Here is a 23,074-nt window from a genome sequence, read left to right as displayed (position 1 = left end):
TTCTTATTATAAAAATGTGAATACGTATTTAGAAAAATAAACATTGAAATTGATGAGCCTTGAACTCATTTCAGTTCGTTTGCCCACAATTCGCAAGAAAATGTTTCGAAGTAATTCATATTTAGTTTATGGAGTACAGCGCAGGAGGATACTGTTCCCACTGAGAGAGAATAAAGTGAATTAGGACACAGCACACTCAGACACAGAGAGAGGAAACAGAAGCAGGAGGGGAGCGGTCTGAGGCGCTGAGGTTGGTCCGGTACCTCCACAGCTACGCTAAAGTCCACCATGGACACACTGGTGTTCCTGTGCCAGCACACGTGCACCATGGTGTTACCACGGTGAGGGCCGGGCTTCTCCAGCGCCGTGTGCAACGCTGTAATGTCGTCCTCAGACTCCGCCTCCAACGAGGAGTCCTCAAGGCATTCTGGGAAAGTCAGGAGGTTGTTACTGCTAGACAATAAGCTGGGTGATGAGGGGAGAAGGAGGCTAGAGCAGACACAAGGTCAGATCATTCACAAATCAAACATGGTCGCATGTATCTGGAATTACAGTTGTTGGTACTGTAAAATGTATTATCGAATTGCTAGTGTATATCCACTGTTCATTTTAGAAGTGTACATTTTATATGTGAGTGTATGTGTATGTAGTAACTTACTGTTGTCTATCAGATTGCAGATCAGTAGTTCCGATGTCCCATTGCTGGTTTTCGACGTATCTATCGCCATCTGTATGTCCTCCATCCACTTCTCCCTCTCCATCAGTGAACTAGAGTAAAAAAGAAAAACACAAATGGATAAAGTGTCCCATCATTACTCACAGCAGGATGGCCTTGAAGTGAGAAATAGTCCAGGGAACAAGAATGTCACAAGTTTGATCAAAGTGAGTCCAGGTGTCCTGCCAACTTTTGCTCAAAAGACACTTAGACACCATCTGGTCATCCATGGAAGACTGGATTAGCAAAATGTAGTTTAAAAGCAGCAAAGAGAAGGAATGTTTTTTTCCATCTAAGTGAAACAAGTGGAAATGAAAGCACTTGAGAGCAATGTGCATAACAAATCATTTCCTGCAATAATTTATGCGACAAGCCTCAACATTTCTACATTGCTACACAGCCACTTTGGGTTAAATTTAGGTTCCAGGTACAAGGTGTCGTACGCCGCTCTTACCTTGCTGCTACCACCACAGACTGCTGCTGTCCAACCAGTGTGAAGGCGTGCGGTACGCCCCACTCATCCTCACTCTCTCTGATCTGGAAGAAGAACACAGAAAAAACATTAGAGAGCGGTGGAATCTGGGACAGCAAGGACCAAAATAGACTGAAAGGGAGCAACGGAGGGAGGGATGATGAAAGGGAAGAGAGACAGAAGGACAAGTGTAGTTATCCTGAAAGTGTGTGTGTGATTGCGTCTGTGTGTGTGTGTGTGTGTGTGTGTGTGCAGGGTTGTGGGAAGACATTGGAAAGAGCTCAGCTGTTTGAGGCGGCTTATTTGCAGTAATGACAAACTGGTGACAGCTGTTTGAAGCACTTTGTGTTCAATTGAGAGAAACAGCACTTACTGTCATGCCATTGAGCGGCATCTGCCCGTGCACTTTGAACTGATTCGTCGCAGTCATCCCTCGACTCGTGTACAAAATGACGTCGTTGAACTAAAACGAGAGAGGCGGGGAGAGAGAAAGTGAAAAATGTACATTAACAACCTTTCAAACCAAGTGCCATTAAGCCTGTCTTTGTATGAATTATTAAACTGAATGTATATGATCTAATTAATAATCCCAGAGAAGTACAAACAACTTGTTCTCAACCACACATAAATACTGGAAAACAACTGTCAAAGTAACATGCGGTACATTTCCCATAATTAAATGTTGTAGTACATCTGCTAACACCACCTGAGTGTTGTATAGCTGAAAAGGAACAAAGCCTAATTACTTTTCCACTGAGATCATTCCACTAAATAATTCAATAAACAATATAACATGAACTAAAAAGAGAGTGGATGTTACCAGGAAAAACATCCGTTGCTGTAGGCCTTTTCCAGACAGTTTGTTGAGGCAGCCTAACCTGATGAACTCCTGGGAAAGTAAAAACAAAAAGCATGCATCATTTATCAGACTTACTTCATCTTCAGAGAATCAAACAAATATTTGCCCCTGCCTTCTCTTTAAGCTTTGAACTCACCCGACTAGGAACAACAAGATCGTTGACGCCAATCAAATCCTTCTTCAGCTCCAGAAGTTTCTGGAAGTTCTCCATCTTGTTCAGGCTTCCCTGGAGCTGCTCCACCACCTCGGACACATCCGCCAGAGCAGCTACAGACACATCAGGGGTAAGAGAGTATTGGAGATACATGCTACAGCTCCAGAACAAGCTACATATGCCTCTATGTTCACCAGCCTGAGCGTCGTACCTCTGCAGTCCCTGAAATCCACATGAGTTGCCGGGTAGTGTTTGCACAGGCGCTCCAGGATCTGCTTGTAGTGACTGAGGCGGTGCAGAGGCCTCAGGATGAAGACATTGAGGGGGACGTAGCACACCTTCTGCAGCTCAAAGTCCCTGCAGAGACCCTCCAACCTGTGGGACCCCCTGGTTGCCTTCTCCAGCTCCAACAACACTTCAGACTGCTTATGCAGGTTTGCAGTCAGTGGCTATGGACAACATCAAAACATGACACATATAAATACAATACCATTCATAACTGTAATTGCAGATATGCAGGAGTTAGGCCTCACCTTTAAGCCTTGAAGGTTCTTATACATGACATCTCCAATGCGCTGGTAGTCTCCCTTTATGTGAGCATTGGAGCGTCCTTCCCTAAAACAGATAAACATCAGCAACTTGTTTTATCTCTTAGACATTATGCAGCCATTTGTAGACACTGAATTAATTAACTAAGCAGCACAAAAGCACTTTAAGCTTATTGATTATTTAGACAAGCTTCACTTTAGGCAAGTGAAATTCCAATGGAGTTCACACAGGCTCTTTAACTTTGATAAAATGATCCACCAGCAGGTGTCTCCCTCGAGCAGAGTGAAGGAGTAAAGGGCTGCCATTACTGGATTCATTCAGAATATTTTTAGTTTGATCCAGCCTTTCAGTTACTTTAAGGAAACATATCCAGTCTAGAGAACACCTCCATCCTAATCTATTATAGGAAGCTTTCTAATCAGCACAGGAACATCCTGAGTATAATATTTGAGTATGCAAAGCTAAAAAGGAGACGCATGCAGCGCTAGATCATTTGCATACACATTTAAATGTGGTTCTTATCAGCAGTTCACCTCTACTATCACTCTCTGCTTTAATTTAGAGTTCTCAGGATGACTAGCGAGGCTTTGAAATAAAAATAATTTATGTCTGCAGTTAATGACCGTACATTCTGACACACTAAGAGGCTTCATGCATCACTGCCTGCATGGCTGTATGCATGTGTGTGCGTGTGTTTTAGTGTGTGTTAAATAAAGCACAACATCATTAAAGGGGATCAGACAGCAGAAACCCACAGGCAGGAAAAGGCCGGCCGTGGTGCAGTAAGACTGTTGCCATGGAGATGATAGCTCCTCGGGTCATTGAAAGGGTCTGGGTCGCTCTCTTAGACTAAATGCCAATAAATCTCATTAATAAAATGATGATAAATTGGGCTAGAACCAAACCACCCCATCTCTGGATGTGTTTTCAACCCACAGGGAGTGAAATGAGTCTCACCACAGCGCCAGCCTCTGCTCCACCTCCCTGAGAAAACCTGTGTGGAACTTGTGCAGCGGCTCGAAGGTGGAGAGGACGGTGTTCTTCAGAGACTCCGGAGTCGCTTCATCTTGTCCTACAGCGCTCTGGAAAGACTAAGATTACAGAAACATGCATCAGAGTACAAGTAGGGAAACATGGCCTAAAGCTAGATACATTAGGGTTCATCCAGACATGTTTTAAGGTAAATACAAATACTCTGCTGTGAATAAAAATATGATATCTGATGTGTTTTCCACAAAAAAGTTAGGTAATAATTATTAAAATGATATCTCCTACTAGATTGTATATTCAAATATTTTTCATTTCAAAGATAACAATTCTCCTACTTCTATAAAAAGTAAACTCTCAGTTGACACATCACATTTGTCATCACACAATATTATACATGTGAAGTAACAATATTGAGTGGCGTGTGATCAGTTCATAACAGACCATGTAACAAAGCCAAAGTTATTCCTAATTTGTAAAAGGTGACAAATGAAGTGTTGAATTGCAGTGCATGGGTATCTTTTGATGACATCAGGTAACTCTAAGTTCTAACTTTCTGATCACAAGCTTGTAAAGATAATATGTCTCCAAAGTAGGACACTACTAGGACAATGTGTTAAAGCAGATATTTCCAGGATATAACCTAAATACCTTTATCTGTGTTTCTGCTGTTGCACTTCAGTCTCATGATGTCAATTAAATCATTTAATTGTCTGACTGATGTGAGAATCCATATCCAATCACTCCTAACACCATTATTCAATGAAGTCAGATCTAACTCAAATGTTGCATGTTGTGTGTTTGGCCACAGCGGGCATGAAAATAGCTTTATTTAGCTGACGTGATGGGAACTAGAAGTTGGTTTCAGGAAATCTGAGTGTTCCTAAAAGGGTTGGAGAAGAAGTGCCAGATGTTGTTGGGATGACTTCATCCCAACAGCAGCACCAACCGGTGAATGAGAAGAGAGACTGCACACACACACACAGCTGTTAAAATAACCAGGACACAAGCCAACCCAAATGTTTATGAGATGTGTGAAAGGATTCTCTAAAGAAGCTGCCACTTTTAGGAAAGCCAGATAAAAGGGGTGCTGCATTTTCTCAACATGTGTGGGCCGAATCAGACAACAGCAGCGCTTCACTACGGCCTTGTGAGAACTCCTTGCTCGCTGTTAAATGAGCAGCAGCGCACGTTTAATATCCTGTTTTCTGCTGCATTTCCTGTGAGATACAATCAAATTAAATGGTGTCCATATGCTTGTACCCAGCCGGTGAAATCTAAACGAACAGACTGAAATGACGAGTCACATGCAGAGGAAACATGCGGCTAAATCCATCTTTCTCCCTTAAACTCAAACACAGATTAGTATTCACAGCCTTGAGTTAGACCGATAAATGCATTTCAGAGCGCGGGTGTGGGGACTGAATAAAAAATTAAATTGGATCTGCCAAAATATCCCTATGTCACTGCCTGACTCTGTGTTTTGGCGGGCCTTATGCAATGGAGCAGCTGAGCGGAATAATCAATGTTTTCTCCCCAGAGGACAGCGCAGGAGAAAACTAACAGTGGAGCAGCACGCTGGTGAGCAGACTTTTTGTTTTCTTACCACAGTCACCACCTCCAGGTCCTTCACATACGTCCTTTCTGTGGTCAGCAGCTCCTTGGCGATGAAGTAGGCTCGATCTGTTGGGAACCTCTGCAAAGAAAAAAACAGAAGAGAGAGGAGATTGTGAGCAACTAAGCCAGGGGTGTCCAAACATTGTTCACCGAGGGCCATATACAGAAAAATATATGAAGGTCTGGGCCACTCACTAGAGGTATATTGCCTCGTATGCTAAGTTATAAGTTAGCAAAATCAATCAAATGTAGGTAAATGAATCTTGATACTTGAAAATGCTGTAAGAAACACAACAGCCTTCATCACAGCTTTCCATAGGGTTTCATTTATTTAGTTTGCAGCTCATGCCCGCGGCCGTTTCAGAATGGGCCCGCGGGCTGCATTTGGCTCCCGGGCCGTAGTTTGGACACCCAGGAACTAAGCAATTCAAGTTAGGTGTATTGCCTAACCTATTTCTGTAAGTAGACTTGGAGAAGATACTCTGCTTTACTCCCTGTGGAGTTATTTAGGACAGGTAATCTAGGTCTATGCTATTTTGAGTTAAAGTGGCTAAGTGACATAATAACGAAATGGGGTGCTTTTAGGAGCTGAACCATTTTATCACAAACCTTCCTCCGCACCTCGTCTTCATCGTCAGTGCGGATGCTGCCGGCGTCGTTGAGCAGCGGGCTGGTGAGGGGGGAAGGTAGTCTGCCGTCGGGACTGTGACTGCCCAGATCCAGAGACTTCTGACCGTTGACCATGCCATGGGAGTGACCAGAGGACACAGACAGGTGGGGGCTGTTACACACCACTCCTGCACGAGGGCAAATAAAGAAAAAGTTAGTTATTCTGATAGAGATGGAAACACAACAGGAGATCAGATACATGCTTATCATTTGCATTCACTTAAAGTCTCAGATGAGTGGAGTTTGGGACACTGTGAGAATTCGTATGAAGTCAAGGCCACAGTAAATTACAGATCAGACCAAAAATCCAAGACATCACCTTGGACATTTTTCATTATTTTTGGACATTGTGAAGACTGAAACTGTGATGAAAAGAATCAGCAGATGGATAATGAAAATAGTTGGTTGCAGCTCGAAAAGTAAAGTAAATTGAAAAGACATTGGTAAAATGTTGATAATAATGAAGCTTTCCATCATTGAACTCATACTCTAACAAGGCAAACGTCACCCGTTGGTAGACTTAGCAGGCTAGTACACAGTATTTACACACACAGTGACCCTGGATCAGTCTTCTTATGCCACACACGAAAAACTGCCTTCAGAAAGTGAAATATCCGCCATGACTCACTCTACAGTCCAGACAGCTCTGGCAGTCTCCGTTCAACGCCAATCAATACGTGAGCCGAGACACGTAAGCAGGAATAGCTTACTTAGTGCCATCTTATTGGACAACTTCACTGAGATGACTTACTATGTTCCAGATGCAACTTGCTCACCTCTCTCTGCTGTCCTCTGGTGTGTCGGCACAAACACAAACAGTGATTACTCGCACACAAACCAGCTAAAAGCACCAGCACAACTCTGGGAAGGATTTACTATAAACTCTAAGGAGGGAAACTACTAATGCACATCTACACAATTGCTAGAAATGGGACCAACCGACACTAAAAAAACGACAGGGAGGATAAGCTTCAAATACGAGCACCAGAAAACAACTAACTTCATAAAGGTCATCTTTATTGACTCTAAAAGAACATATATATATACACGGTTAAATGATTATTAATATTGAGAAAAAGCAGCATAAGAGAGACAGTTAGTGTGTGAGAGACAGAAGGGAAGGTTTAGTAAAAGAAGTGTGAATTCCCGCAGTCTCCTTCACCTTACCTCGCATTACAAATAAAAGAGATCTTGATGCATTTTTAAATAAACAGCATTTTGAGACTTTTACGATTGTTATTGCGGTGCTGAAAAGTCAGTTGGTAATGGGGGGAAATATGCATTATTCAGTCCATGAATACAAATCGGTTTTACATCCATCTACTTGTAATAGTGAAACAGTGAGCCGTCAAAGCACTTTTTAAATTCAGTCTCTATTCATTGTGCATGATTTCCTAGTCATGAAATCTGCTTTAACCTCACATTCTCCAGTCTCTTTTTACTAAATTAGGAAGTAAGAGTGAAGGGACTGACAGTGTTACCTTTAAGAACATACAGTACATGCAGAGAGCAGACATGGAACAACACGATGTGCACCACGCCTCAGTCCTGATTTAGCGCAGCATGCATTGGAAAAACACCCTGAAGGACACCAGTGGTTGAAAAATAAACCCACAGACCCGGGACCTTGAACCAAACCAACACATTTGATGGTCAGGACCAAGTTCACACACTGGTATTTTCAAAGTGCTCCAAGTTACTGGGTCTTTGTGTGGCAGAGCGTAATTCCATATGATAGAGGTTTGTTTACCAGAGAGGGTTTCCTAACACTGCAGTGATCCAGTTACTCACACAAATGGAGATATTTTCTTAGCTTTCGTAAAGCTGTACTGATCTATTTCATGCAGCTTTGAAACGTTTGCCTATAGTACTATTATCAGTAGAAGCATGCATAGTCCAAGTTGTTTGCAGGTGCTGCTTAATGAAATGCTGCTTTGTCATATTGGATGTCATATTTTTGACTTACTCTCAAGGCAGACAGAAAATAGTAATGTGGTCAATTGGGAAATAGCCACTTAAATGGTATCTGTATTTAAAAAGGAAAATAGAGAATAGATATTGACCAATAGAAATAAAACCATAAGATACTATGCTGCTTGACGTCAATGCTAAAAATGGCTTGGGAGCACAAAGACAGTGATGGATGAGCCGAGAGACTTAATGCTGTTACCCTTAAACTGCCTTTCACACATGTGTACACACATACAGAGCACGATAAGCCTTCCTCTATTTCCGTGCATATTTACAAGCTCCTGTCATGCTCAACCTGACGTTATATCTGCTCTGGAAGAATTATCCGTGAGCTGGATCATTGCAGAGCAGGCAACCCAGATACTGGTAATCTCACCTCTTTCCACAACACAGACAGAAGTGAGTGACAAAACAAGTTGACATGCAGATGGGAGAAAGAAAAAAAAGAAACTTAACAGAAATGAAATGACAGTTTCATGCTGACAGACAAGTGCTTACATTGGACAAAGACAGAACAGAAATGTGGAAACACTTTGTCAGAAACACAAATAGGGCAGAAGTGCAAATTAAATCTGGAAAAGTGATGAAAAAAATGAAAGTGCTGTGCCGTTTTGTAATGAAGATTGAGAACTTTGCACTCTTTGGAAACGAGTGAATTGTTAGTGGACACCAAAGCTATTGGAGGGCTCGGCTTGATATCAAATTACACCCAGAGATATTCAAGTGTGAGTCAAAAGCAGGGGGGATGTCAATAGTGAGTAAGAGCCGTAAGCTGTTAACTCAGCAACACCTCAGCCTGACCAAGCCACCAATAACCTTATGAGACAATATTCACAACACTATTGTAAGCTTATATTTACGTGAATTCCTTACAGATTCCTGCCTCCTCAGTGAATAAAACATGATGTTTCTGTTTGTCAATGGCATTGGATACAAATGAGGAGTACAAATTGGTGTTTGCAGCATACTGTATAAATTAGTATCCACTCGAACAGCAAATAATTCTACTCTCACAACAATCACAAGCCAGATGCAGCATCAAGAGTGTCAATAAATCAAACAAGACAGCAGGATTATTCTCTACAAAGTCAACAATTAGCGCCACAATTATACATCCACAGGCTTTTAGGACTCCACAGTAGACATGTAATGAGTACAAAGTGTGTAATGCACAAAACTGTACAAGATTTTACTATCTCTAACGGACGGATCTACGGACAATAAAGCAATGATATGTATTTCCCTAAGGAAAGTTGTAAGGCATTGGAGACATAGAAATGAAATGACTCACACTGCGGTTGCCTCCTTTTTAACATCCAAGCGAGTGCAAAGTATGCGAGTAAAGTGCAACAGTAATAATGAATAGTCTTCTGATCACTCAAGTTTAAACCGGACATGAGCAGAGTCACTAAATCTCTGTACTTTTTGATTAGTAGCTATTTGGTGTTCTAACATGGCACATGTTATCCCTGAAGCAACGTGCTGATACGATCAAAGAACTGTGAGGCTGACAGATATCAGACTGATGCTTTGCTCGAAAAGTGCTTCTAGTATCTGTGCGTTAAAAGACTACTGTGAACATCTGTCCCCCATTGAACCCAGATTTCCTTACTCTATAGATCCAAACTAAACCCTCCTGTAGAGATCTCTCTGTGCACTAACAGTTAAAAAACTGTCCGCCATCCTCATCACTGAGCGCTTGGTATTCGTCCTCATCTGCCTCGTCATCCAGCTGGAGGCTGCCAAAGGAATACTTGTTCCTGGGCAGAGGGGACGTGGAGTTAGCCCCCACTGGGTTACCGACCATCAGGGGGCTGCTGCACCGCCCCCTGCTGGTCTCCACCTCAGACCCACTGGACTCTGACCCGCTGGTGGAGGAGCAGTCGTTCATTTGGACCGCTCCCACCTGTGTCCCAGCATGCCTTAGGGGTTTTCTCCCCGGACTGGCTCTGGACCGGCTAGCTACCGTGAGGCCATTGGCCACCATGCGTCGCTCAAGAGCAGCCATACGTTCGGCCCGAGAAAGAGAGGGAATTAATTCATTCCCCAGGGAGGACGTTCCCGGGTCTGTCTCAGACTGCTGGCGTACTTTGTGGCGCTTTTTTTGTAAGCGAGGACAGTGGCCTGAAGCGGAGGAATATATACCCTCTTCGAAGTGAGGTGGAGTGGCGCTGTAGCCATTCTGCTCAGAGTAATCGAGGGAGTGATGATTGTCCATGGCGGGACTCCTTAAACCCAAACTGGGGGATGTGAGAGGGCTGCTGCTGTGCCTCTCGGTATTATGGCCACTAAGATCAGCCATATGGAGAGGACTTTGGTCAAACTTTTGGTGTGTGGAAGTTGCATGCATGTTGAGGGATTGCTTAGAAGAGGAAGGGGCCTCCCCATACTGCAACCCACCAGAAAAGGCCTGCAGAGGCCCGTTCATGCTCCCAGAGCCGGGCCCATGCAGGACCATGGGCTGCTCCCTATGGCTGTGATTCAACCTTATAGTCTGGTTATATTCACTATCTACATCAGCGCAGTCAAAGAAGGGGAGGGGGCTTTTAGCACCCCGAGTTGCTGGACCTGTATTCGGATGATCTTGGTGGGTCTGTCGTGACGAGCCTCTTCTTTCCTCGGTCCTGGACACGGACCCTGCTCGGTCCTCGTGGCCGTTTCTCTGGAGCGACGGGCTGGCCCTCGTGGTCCTCAGAGCGGAGGGGTCTTCTGCACTCACCAACGCCGACTCCTTCCAGTGACGCCGAGAAGGAGAGTCTACTCTGTCCCTGGGAGCACCACTCTGACAGAGGGAGAAACAGGAACAAAATTAAATCATTTAAAGGTTTTATTTTATTCATGACTATGTTTGATTTGATTATTTATAGTAACTTAAAGCTGGTGTTTTGTGGTTGACCACCTGTGGGGCCATGTGGTGCGGTTTCAATGAGCAAGTTAGATTGCTGTGCTTCAAGTTCTTTTCAGATGACAAAATACTACATACAGGATGCAAGTTTAATATTGATTGTTAGTAAAAAAAAAGGTTGACAGGGTACCATTGAGGCCTTTGTTGTGTAAATGTAGGGCAAATATAACGACCATACTGAGATTCATAAGGTGACATGCTGATAAATGTGTGGTACAGATGCACTGAAAACGGAGACACTCACTTCTGTTGGCCCTTCATGGTGGCGTGGCGAAGGCAGGGGCGACAGGCGGATGTTTTGTTGGACCCGACTGTGTTTTCTGGCAGACAGGATGTTGGAGGTCAGTGTTAAACACTCACATCATCATCGCCTACACCAAATGTCTCAAAAATGTCTGCAGCCTTTACCTTTCAAACGGGATTTTCTTAAACTCAGACTCCCTCACATAATCAATCACCTGCTTCTGAGTGCGGCCGCTGCAGAGACAGGTACAGGAGGGAAGATAATGAGCTCTCTGTAGTAGACTGTTAAGTGATGGGGAGACACTGCTGTGTGTCTGCAGCTCTGATAGTCAAAGAGCAGCTTTGGAATACAATCTCACCTGAATCTGAAGGAAGAGCCCCGGGTGAAAAGCACAGGCTTGGGTTTGGGCTTTGGTTCTTCAAAGAGGCGGAAGAAGGCGTGGTATTCGACACAGATCTTCCACAAGACTTTACAGCAGTCCCTGCTGCCCATCATAAACTCCAGAGTGTCCTGATATGAACTCTGGGGAAGGCATACACAGATAACTTAAATCACCAAACACTGATGGGTTTTTATATTTTCCACAATGAGATTCAGAGACATCACTTACATTTAGATCCGGCCTCAGCTTGATGAGGAAACGCTTCCTCTTGAAGCTCAGTTTACGCACTTTAGACCAGTTGAAGGCGTTAATCTTGGTGTGTCCCTGCAGGGATGAAAAATAACTTTTATGACTCAACATTTAAAAATGATAAATACATGTACCAATACACTTTCACAACCAACCTTATCTTTATAGGTAAGCACAAATAACTTATGTAAAGCTGCAACAAGCAGTTATATTGCATTTTTGATGGTTAACATTTTTTAAATCCCAGTTTCTCAGATTTCATGATGATGTATTTAATGTCTTGTTCTATCAATCCAGATCCCAAATATAGTCAGTTTGATATTATGCAAAACAGATATAAGCAGGACATTTTCCATATTTGAAAGGCTAGAAAAAAATTAGGCAATTTTGGAATAAGAACTTAAAAGATTGATTATCAAAATAGTCGTCATCGATCGATTCATTGATTATTTGACAAATCATTACAGCTCTATCCCCAGGTTTTTTTTAACATCTGTACCATAGAGACAACTTATCACGCTAACCTTCATTAAACACCCCACGAGTTGATCTACAAACGTGTGACTGACCTGAAGGACCAGGACACCGGTGTGCGCCACCGACAGGCTTAGCCTCGTGCCCTCTCGGTCCTTGGCAGGATGTAGACGAATCCCGTACATCTCCAACCTGCGCGCCACTTCCAGTAACTGGTAGTCTGATACTGCTGGTGTTTGACCTCTGGAAACACAAAACACAACAGAAACCAGTTCAAATGTTGTCTGAAAACACAATTCAGCCTGACTGCTACATTGGGTGTGATGTTTCTCCATTCAAATGAACAAGGGCACGGTAGTTTATTTAAACTTATTCTAAATACATCATCCTGCTGCTGTTAATACCCCCTTGAGCACCACATTTATTTATATGCAGCTGAAAATAGTCCTCAACAAATGCACTGCAGCTGTGTCATAAACCATATATTTTTACTGGGCTTTTAAAGATTTACATGTAAGAATAATTGGTGGTTGAGAGCCACAGAAAGGGCAGGGAAGTCAGGAAGTATTGAATGTTAGACGAGCTCATTATTGGCTTTAGTTGTTTTATGAGAATTGTTGACATTAAGAAAGATATACTGAATAAAAGTGACATTATCCGTAAATCTATATATTGGTATTGTACAAAAGTCAGTGGGTCACTAGAGACACAGCAACATTACAAGAGCTTTTAATACGTCTTACGGAGTACAAACTGTAGCATTCATTATCCTTTCCTCACATTTTTTGGGACAAATACATTAAATCCTGGCTTATCTTCCTGCTGTGTTTCTCACTAATTGAGGTGAAAATAGCAAGTCTGGGTGGAATCGAGGTTTCTAATGTTTATCAGAGATTTTGGAGTAATGATGAAAGGTTGATTTCTAAATCAACCATCCACTTATCGGTGGATAAGCCTTCCTGTTTCCTGTGTGTTACTTAATGAGAGATTTAACTCAGCCTGGCACCCAGTGAGAAGAACTGCAGTTACACTTATCAACTAAGAAGAGCCCTGGTTGGAAAAAGGGCAAGTCAGAGAGAACAGTCAAATCTAATGGAGCTCCTTTCATGTAGCAGCCACCCACTGTGTGTTCACCTCTGGCATGCCCCCATGTAACGTAGAGGTGAGACAAGGTTTGGCAAAGCTTGGATTCAAATATGTGCCCTGATGAGGACATTTGAGGCAGGATGGTACTGTAGGAGGAAATCTGGAAAGTTTCCAGTAACATACTCCCAGCAGCATACCACTCTTAAACTTAAGGCTGATACTTAACTTGACACAAACTCCTGCATTAGACTCTTTGTTTTTTAACCTACTAACCCAGCTCACAACAGCTGTGTGAGTCATTCGCTTGCTAGGAGGAAAATTTGAGTTATTTTTCCAGAAGCAATGCAACCTTGAATTGATAGAGTGTTAGAGAAACTCATATCCACTTCTGGCCAGAAACTGTAAAATAACTCACGATGACAAGCTTTTCTAAGTTGATGTAGTATAAAGAACTACAAATAGCACTCTTGAGAAAAATAACTCATTCATTCCGCGTTTGACTTCCTGAGCGTGTCGCCATAATAAAACTTGCCCGTGGGACATGCACAGGCTCTGCAACAATTGATCCTGTTCATGGGTGAAGAGAAATGATGGTCGTTCAGCCCTGGTTCAAGTGACATTTTGAGCAGAGCTTAAGAAAGTAAGAGTGGATCAAAGAAACTCACATATTTTTGGAATGAAACTCCATTATCTTGTCGATCAGGGGCATTTGATCTTGGATGTAATTGTTGTTGAGGAGGTGGGACCGGCACTGGCTCTCCTCAAAGTCCCCAATCTCAGCTGAAAATTAAGAGAGCAGAAAGGAAACACATATTTTAATGAAGCAATATATGTTACTAAATAAAGCTAGGTGATTAATTTAAGAGAAAAATAACATGAAATGCCTTCAGAATAGCCTAAATGGCACAGATTCTCCAAGTCTCGGAACTCTACTGGGATAAACACCAAAATACATTTCCTTGTAAAACATAATTGTGGTAAAAATACACTCTTTTGGCTATACATCTACATATATAGGCACAAACTGATCCACGTCAACATGTATGTTGTCTTTGATCCCTTTTTGGAAACAGAGATATCAGGTTAGGAAAATGCTCGGTATTTATGTGCGAGTTTGTTCTGAAGCAGTCTTGCAAGATTATTTTCAAGCCTCCGACTCAAAGGTATCCATAGCAACACACAGATAATCAATTTGTAATGGTGCGCAATGTGCTATATGACAATGTTTGATGATAAGCTCTGTGTGGAAAAAGAAAGAAGCATAATGTGTCATCAAAGACTGTTATCTGATTAGTCGACTCTTTGGTCTAAATTAAGAAACAGCCATGGGGAACTCACACTGGATGATATGGGAGACCATCAGAGCGGAGCTGGTGTCGTTGCTGGTCAGACGTCCACAGGAAATATCCTGCTTGATCTGGAGGGCAAACAGGTATCTGGACACAAACACAAACAGCCGTTTCAATAGAAAGAAATGGTGATGGTCTCCAGCATCGGCGCACGATCAAATGAAACTTAATTGGAAACACCATGTATTGCTGAATTTAAACAGGAGATCCTAGGGAGTTGCTGTAACGAAATATCTGATTAAATAAAATGTACCCTCCTGGCTCTGTTAATTTCACACAAGACGTCTAAAGGAAGTTGGCAAAGGTGCGCAATTTGATTCAGTAATAATAATAAGTTAAGTGAGGTCATTAATCGAATTGACTGACTGCCTGGTGTTACGGTGCAGCTTCTCTTGGATGTAAGCCAGAGCAGGAACCAATTTCGTCCTAATAAAGGGTATAGTAATAACTTTGAACAATGATTATTAAGTGATCATTTAAAATACAATTGAATGGAGTAGTGCATACCTATAAGTCAGAGTAGAGTAAACTAATTTCATAAATGGACCTGATGAAATGTTTATGGTAAATGCATAGTTCTGCTCCCTGACCTCATGATGATGGAAGCCTCCCTTTGGCAAGAAAAACTAAGTATATATCTAAAGTAAGCTTTTCAATAAAAGGTGAGGCATTAATAGTACATCCACAGGAGTGTCAGTACGCCTATTATATACACATGTTAAAACATGCTGGCTCCACGACAAGGAAAGAGGAACCAGAAAATCATTAGCTCCACGCTAATCTCCAGAGGGCTAAATCAGAACATGGCAGCCATGACACAAGTGCAAAGCTGAGGGGGGAATAAATCTTCTGGGAAACTGGAGCACATTTTTCATTTATGCTCCAACAATCACTTTCAGTCACAGCAGAAGTCATTAACAGTGACAAAATGTTAATAAATACAAATGTGTATTTCAACTGGAAGACATACATGAGGCAGAGATAAAAGGAGTTTAGTTGTGTGGAAAAGGAGCTCACCTAGTTAGCTCCTCCAGAAGCTGGGCATGGTCCGGAGGAAAGAACTTCACAGCAAACCTCAGGGTCGTGTGCTTCGGCCCTGTGTGGGATAGATAAGATTAATGGTAATACAAAATACATTCAGTGGCTGGATACAACTAATGCAGTCATCATTCAAAAAATATCCATAAAGTTAAATCAAAACCTTTTTAAAACTACTCGAAACCAAAAACATTATGGCCTTAATAATAAATGTAGGTTTTTCTTGGTTGTTTTGAGCTACAGAACTGTGTGGGTCTCCCATTTGACTTTGCTTGGTTACATAGAACACAAAATAGATTCCGCACAGACCATACTGTTAAGTTGTCGTTAACTGATTTGCCGGCTATTTTCTACAAATAACACAGTAAAACAACCAACAAGAAAGATGCCTGGATAAAAACTGTGTAAACCATTTAGAAACACTTACGTCTGAGCTGCTTCATAATGGGTTTGATATGGTCTAACCAAACCTGTGGGGGAAAGGAAAAAAAATTATGAAAACATCACTAAGTAACTTGTTATAAGCAACACTTATTCTGAGATGTATAAAAATAGGCTACATTTTGTATCCTCACTCACCGTCATCTTTTGATGATTCTGAAACTCCAGACCAAAGTAGTCGCCCTCGACGAGGTTCATGTGGGAGCACACCAGGTCAAACAGCACCTTGCCTGAGGCTTTTTGCTGTGGACAGGAAGAACAACACATTCTGCTTAGAAAACGTCTTGTCTCAGCAATGTAAAAACTAGTGAGTGACATTTTATATTCTTATCTAAATGAAGGACAGCCACTCTACATGAAACCTTAATAAGAGTTTGACACAGAAGAGCAGCGAAAAACAAACTGCTCTTTAGTCCTGTCAAAGCCTGTGAAAGTGATTGTCAGTGAAAAAGATGGCAACTGTGTGTTTAAATTCCTCTGCTGTCCTCCCTCCCTTCTCCTATCCTGGCACACAACAGCACAGTAGGCCACAAAAAGCTCCTGCAGCTGGAGGGAGTTGGAACCTGTCTTTGATCTGAGTTTTCAGTGTCATTGCTGTCACTGATGATGGACCAGAAGCCTTTGAGGCCGATACATTATCAGGATGGGATTAAAAAGTCTCCCTGACCACCTCTGTCCTCACTCACCCCACACATACACACTTTGAAGACTGACTAAGCCCCCCTTTCGCAAAGCGACAACATGAAAACCTCAAAAAGCCACCACAACTTCGGAGCGAGAACTTTCCCATGGAAGGTCAAATTCATGTCAGGGATTTCCACTGAAACATGGCCGCCGTTACAGAAGCCCCAGGGAGAGACACAGAGCTCTGTGAGGCACACAACAAGAGCATTTCTGCATGGCTGCTTCCTCGTGACTGCCTGGTTGCACCAGTGTGGAGCGTATCACAGCTACAGAATGTGTTTATAGTAGCAGTCCCTACTGGCCCGGATAATGATCCAGGGCTGCGTCTGCGTTTGTTTAAATGACTTTCTCCTCTACTTTTTGCACAAAAGGACAACGAGTCATAAGCTACAAGAATTCCCTTCAGACAGCTGAACTGTGTTGCTCTAAATCTATGTGGTCTTTCTAAGAAATCACTCTCTCTGTGTTCCTGTCGATGCTTAGAGAATAAAAACTTAAGCTCTACCAGCTTAGAGGGAGGGTTACACTTCCACAACCAAATCCATAATCTTTCCTTAAAACAAGACTCCCGCCGTCACCAATCCTCCCAGAGTCAGTCCTTCCTGTGTGAAGCACCACTTTCTCTCTCAGTGCTGATTCCTGCTGCGCAGAGGGCATCCCACCATGGAGCACCAGCTGTTTAGATATGGTGATGAAGAGAGAGGCCAGAAGGAGGCTTGAGAGAAAAAGCCATCAGCCAAAATACACCCTTCCCATACACCGAGTGCTTCCTAATAGGTAAAACAACCTTTACATGTACATGAATTCTGTGAGTCATGTCTTCTGCATTGAATTGAACACATGTGCACTGTAGAGGCTGCAGGAATCAGAACAGCAGATCTGAATACAGTAAAAGCTGAAGAGTGTGTCTCTCTTACTGTGGCACTCTCATATCCAGCCCTATAAATCAGCTGTCAGTGTGAAAGGACCAGGGGCCAAGCGGAGATGGGTAAGGCAGAGGCTGATTAGAGGCAGCCAGTTCTTGATTAAATGCAGAGTGGAGTTATGGTGCTGCCATGTGACACTGCCGCAGCAACACAATAAGGCCACTGTCGTTAATGAAGCACAAGGCGCACAGATTGACTGCCGTCGTGACGCAGACAGTCAGAGGACACCATGTAACACAGACCTCACTCTAAAGTCTCTAAAGTCTAATTGCAACAATGTAATGATGACACTTGGTGTTTAATCAATGTCTTACACAACTGCACTCTGGTCAAAACACATCAAAACAGCAAAAAAACACATTCTTACAAAAGTATGTGGATAGTGGTGTATCAAGGGATCTTTTCATCCCTACTAAATCCCAGCAGATGTGACTTCTGATAAAAGGAAAAGCACAGGTGCAATAAAAACGTCTCTTTTATTTATTTATGTATCTATAGTTTATAGCCTATGCCCATCTGCAACAGCCGCCCCACGAGTGCTTTCTGAACAGTTAGATTAAAAACACTGATGTCAAAAAAGGTTAAAAAATGCTTATTCGCCTCGTATAACAGCATCGTGGCACTTTATCTCGATCTCCATCTGTGTAGGCAACAATGTCTGTTCAAGGAGCATTCAGTGACAATAGCACACTTTATTGATAGCCGGTAATGGCTGCCAAATGCAACGGCCAAATGTTCTCACAATACTAAGGGTTTACAGCCAGGCCAGCAGATGTGTGAGACACTGCTTTTTAGATATATGTGAATGTCAGTGAGCTAACAGGCTCAACATTACAATGTTAAAAGCTAATGTTTATCAGGTATATGTTCTATAATGATCTATGGTAGTTTAGCATGCTTATACTAACACTAAATACAATGTACCCCTCATTTTTGCATGCACTTGAAATGTGTGATAACTCTTTTTTTTTTAAAACCAAATTTCATGGCAATCCATATGCTGGTTTTTCAATATGTTAGACTAGACCAAATTTCAGACCATCCAACTTACCAACATCGTCATACACATTTTAATCATCTTACTTACTTGAACTAGCGGTTAATCAAATGTTTTTGAGGTAATTAAAGTAACACTTGAGATTTGAAGCCAAAAAATATTTACCGTACTTTGTCATTCTACTTTTTTAAACCAATACGTTTCACAGAGTATAAGAGCAACTGCGATTTCTCCTTCTGATCCTGGCATACATAAATCCCTCTGTGACAACAGAAGCTGTGACTTGACACGTACATGATGTGCAGATGACGCATTATTGCTTATTCTTCTCCATACATGCCACGCTGTCCCTCCCCCAGCAGAAAGGTTATAGTCCTAAAGAAACATCATGCTCAGCAGCTGACATGTCTTTCTTCCTCTGCAATGCCAAGAAAATGTCACCAATCTCCCTTTTTATGACCTCTATCTATAAAAGCACTGGAGCTGGTTTACACACGAGCAGCCAATTGCATAGTGAGGCGACGCATCCTGATTCAGCGGTCTCAGTCTCGGGCCTGTCCGCCTGGGTTTATTGGTTTTGAAACGCAGGCTCGAAGGATGCTACCACTGTTTACATGTGTGTGAGAGCTAGCATGCATTGCTACACTGACCTCCACATGCTCCCACTGACAGAAGAAAGGCTAAATTAAGATGACAGCGATGTCTACACACATGTCCACTTGGGTCTTCGCTACAGGGTAGACCAGGGTACACCACCCCCCCCCAACCCCCACCTCTTGTTAGTAAGCTCCTGTCAGCATAAAAAAAACACATAAAGGTCAGGTGTAAAGTAGCTTTGTGTTTGCTCTACAGTTCCCCTCCAGGAGTTCTTGGTATGGTCCACTTCACTTGAAATAAGCCAAGCCGGGCAGTGCTCCCCAAATCCTCCTGGGGGGGGGTAGGGTGGGTGTGTGGCATGGGTGGTAAACAGACTGCCAATGCCTTCAGGCTCCAGATAGATGGACAGAACAAAGGGTATATGGGAATATGGGATTCATGGTGTTTGGAGTACAGCCAAGTGGTCAGCCATTGTTGGACCAGACACCAGCAGGGATTTAAACCTTTTATTCCATTTAGTCTTGTCTTGCGTATTGGGCCATGCTGGTTCAGTGGCCCCTGCTGGTTCAGTTATACCTTCAAATATATAAAAGGAGATGACATATCACGGCAGGAGATTTTCCGCAGTGACATTCAGCATCATCACAGGAAGCTGATCGAGATGAAAGAGACTGTGTGATTTAAAGGGAATAGGTGGATGGATAAGTGGGGAAAAGGTCAATTTTGGAGTGAAACTATCTACAGTGCTCATCTGATAAGACGGTAAAAGGCTTATAAAAAATAAAGTTGCAGATGTTTCATGTCTTAACAAAAACCTATTTTCAAACTGACTTGTGAGAATGGAAAACCGACTTTTGGTGACCTTTTTTTACTATTTAAAACTTTGCCCTTTATATTCAAAACCAGAATCATGGTTCTTCTGAAAGTGCTGCTCAGGGGTCAGGCTGAGAATACAGAACTGCTCACAGTAGCAGGCAGATACATTCCCACACTAAATCCTCCTTATGCCGTTATTGAAAACACATGTGGAGACTGCACTGACTGCCCGTCCCATACTCCCATGGGTTCACTCACCATAAGGCAAAATAAAATAAAAACAGCCATTTAAAGTATACCTCACATCACATGTAGGCATCTTTGCACGTGCTGTGGTGAAAACTGTGTATCCGCATGAGCAGATGTATACAGTGCGCTGTAAGGACAGGGTAGGACAGGGAGGTCAATGGCAGCTGAAGCTCATTGTGATTCAGGTCATGTTCAGCAGAGGTTCCCAGGGTGACTCGGCTACAGAGCGGAGCTGACAAAGAGAGAACAGTGGAGGGAGGCAAACCTGCTGATAATCCTGTCAAAGGACCTGCATACCGTCACAGCACATAAGGACGTGTGACCACGCATATGTTCGCAGTGGTGTGTTCATAATTAGGACAGCCTTAGTATAATTAGAATAAAACTAAAACATGAATCCGTTTAATCTAGCTCTATACTAGAATATCTTAAGCAGTGTTACATTGACAAGAAGTAATTTAATTATTTAAGTATCAAGGCTTTCCCCTCATTTGTTTCTTATTTCTTCCAAGCTGCAGAGGAAAATATCAACAACAATACAATGAAAGGAAAAGTGATAATTGGGCTGCCACTGCTGTCAGAATAATTTTGTCACAGTACGCGAGCCTTCAGGCCCCGAGAGGACAACCATGAAAAAAATGTCCCCTGCCTCTACAGCCACCTCCTCCCCCTCTTCCTCTTCATCCTCTCTTGGACATTTCTCCCCACTTCGCCCGCCTGTATGGGCTGCTAGTAACATATTGATTTTACATACAAATAATGAAGCGTCCTGTTGAGACCGTTGTGCTGCTGAATACCTAACAGCACATGGCTCTGTGCGTCGGTGAGATGACCTCCCACTGTTAGTTAGAGCTCCATCAATCAGAAGACAGATAAAATGTTAAGGGTTTGCATCGTTAAAGCAGACACTAAACAAGCTGAAACAGATATTCAACCAAACATTATCTGCTGTGCTTGCACATATTAAGTCACGCCGTATTATGTGAAACATGCACCACAACATTTTTTCATGCCTGAGCCTAACGTAGGGAATCATTAAAATAAGCAGAGGGCAAGTGGGGGTTTCCAGGCTGCTGGAATTACCAAAAAGATTGGCCTCCTTTTCCTTCATCCGTCTGAATCCCTTTCAGGGCGCTCCAAACTTTGATCCCATGCTGCTTATTCTCCACCACCCCTACCCAGAGCCAGGATTACTGTCACTTTAGGGAGGGGGGGATACGTCACTTCACATTTAGGCAGAAACTCCACATTTAGTTGAGCTAGATAAAAGCAGACTGAAGAGCTGAATAATACATTTTAAACAGCTATTATAGAATTACCACAGAAAGATATTCAAGACTTGAAAAGACTTATACATCAAATATTCTCAAAAAAAAAGAATACTTCCCAGTTCATTTTATCTAGTTTATAAGTTGTGATAGGATATTTGTCTGTTGAAACAGCTTGCTAAACATATATTTTTCATCTACAAACCTAAAAACTGCAGTGATTTCTTTTTTTTAAAGCACATGCAACTCTGTGGAATACTTGCTTTAAAGGGGACCTATCATGCAAAATGCACTTTTGTACGTCTTTTATACATGAATATGTGTCCCCGGTGTTCCAGGGAACTCACCAAGTGTCAGAACACACAACCCTCACTATTTTCCTCCATACCCAAATCTCTAAAAAAGGGGCTGCAACGGATCTGATAAAAACTGATCCAGATTTGAACACTGTCCTGACGTCAGGAAAGTGGCGCTACGGCTATTGGGCCAACTCCACCAATCAGGAGGAGACAGCCACGGCCATTGCCGTTCGAATGCGCTGGAGACGCTGTAGTACATATGCCAGGCCTGTAGATGGTGCTGTTCTCACTGAATCTGCCCTTGCAAAAACAGAGCTAAAAAATGTCAAATTGAGCAACATGAGGCATGGCTAAAATGCATGATCTGTTTGGTATTTTGAAAAAAAAAAAGTATAAATATGCCTTATATAGGTATGGTCCTACACTATATTATTCAAATATAGCATGATAGGTCCACTTTAAGTTTAAAGTACAACAATATGGAGAGCTCAAAAACAAAGGGAAAACTGACAAAGGTTGGCTGCTGTGCTCATAAAACATTTGTATGTTCTTATACATTTTTTTTGTAAAGGACAATAGCAAGTAAAGTGTATTAGTCATGTTTGTGTGAAAGGAACCACCCACTACCTGCAGAATTAGGAGACTACTGTGAGTACTGTAGAGCACTGTAACTGAAAGCGAAGGCAATCAATAGGTTAATTAAGAGATTAATTAGGTGTAACTGGGAGAGAAAACTCCAACAAGGTCAGGCCAAGAAAAAGAAAAGCCTTTCATATAGTCTGAACACAAAACATGTCAACGGGGTAATTCTTAAATGATTTTGATTGATTAAACGGCCAGAAGGCGTCGACCCTGCCTTGCTTCACCCTCAGGACAGATGGTCTTATTATAAAACACCAGAGAGCTGAATTAATAGATCATCTAGTGGATAATACAGTTATGACAGTAGAGCAGGTTCAAGATTACATCTGACATTAGCAGTGTGGGCCAAAAGATTTAAGTATAAACACAACATGATGAGGTTTGTCTGAGATTGGCAGTTACAACCGACCACAGAAATCAAGAAAATTAGGAAAA

At 42.3% G+C, this 23,074-nt stretch overlaps 1 protein-coding gene across 2 annotated transcripts in view; it reads right to left on the bottom strand.

Moving 5' to 3' along the window:
• The window catches only part of LOC117481124 (FERM, ARHGEF and pleckstrin domain-containing protein 1), a 58,333-nt gene that overhangs the window by 4,264 nt on the left and 30,995 nt on the right, over window positions 1-23,074 (bottom strand). For both annotated transcript variants that reach the window (XM_034128671.1, XM_034128670.1), the window contains exons 3-24: window positions 16,300-16,404; window positions 16,148-16,190; window positions 15,700-15,778; window positions 14,672-14,769; window positions 13,999-14,113; window positions 12,343-12,490; window positions 11,753-11,848; window positions 11,501-11,664; window positions 11,307-11,375; window positions 11,143-11,218; window positions 10,562-10,775; window positions 5,963-6,150; window positions 5,343-5,432; window positions 3,707-3,840; window positions 2,734-2,815; window positions 2,412-2,649; window positions 2,183-2,313; window positions 2,008-2,076; window positions 1,561-1,650; window positions 1,170-1,252; window positions 659-768; window positions 264-427 (exon numbers count right to left, since the gene is read on the bottom strand). In XM_034128671.1, coding sequence (XP_033984562.1) covers window positions 264-427; window positions 659-768; window positions 1,170-1,252; window positions 1,561-1,650; window positions 2,008-2,076; window positions 2,183-2,313; window positions 2,412-2,649; window positions 2,734-2,815; window positions 3,707-3,840; window positions 5,343-5,432; window positions 5,963-6,150; window positions 10,562-10,775; window positions 11,143-11,218; window positions 11,307-11,375; window positions 11,501-11,664; window positions 11,753-11,848; window positions 12,343-12,490; window positions 13,999-14,113; window positions 14,672-14,769; window positions 15,700-15,778; window positions 16,148-16,190; window positions 16,300-16,404 — 2,586 coding nt within the window. The remainder of the gene's footprint in view (window positions 1-263; window positions 428-658; window positions 769-1,169; window positions 1,253-1,560; window positions 1,651-2,007; window positions 2,077-2,182; window positions 2,314-2,411; window positions 2,650-2,733; window positions 2,816-3,706; window positions 3,841-5,342; window positions 5,433-5,962; window positions 6,151-10,561; window positions 10,776-11,142; window positions 11,219-11,306; window positions 11,376-11,500; window positions 11,665-11,752; window positions 11,849-12,342; window positions 12,491-13,998; window positions 14,114-14,671; window positions 14,770-15,699; window positions 15,779-16,147; window positions 16,191-16,299; window positions 16,405-23,074) is intronic.

Source organism: Trematomus bernacchii, unplaced genomic scaffold (genome assembly GCF_902827165.1).
Source record: "Trematomus bernacchii unplaced genomic scaffold, fTreBer1.1, whole genome shotgun sequence".
NCBI classification, from domain to species: Eukaryota; Metazoa; Chordata; class Actinopteri; order Perciformes; family Nototheniidae; genus Trematomus; species Trematomus bernacchii.
The sequence above is the reverse complement of the archived record's forward strand: the minus strand, read 5'-3'. Positions and strand labels throughout refer to the sequence as shown.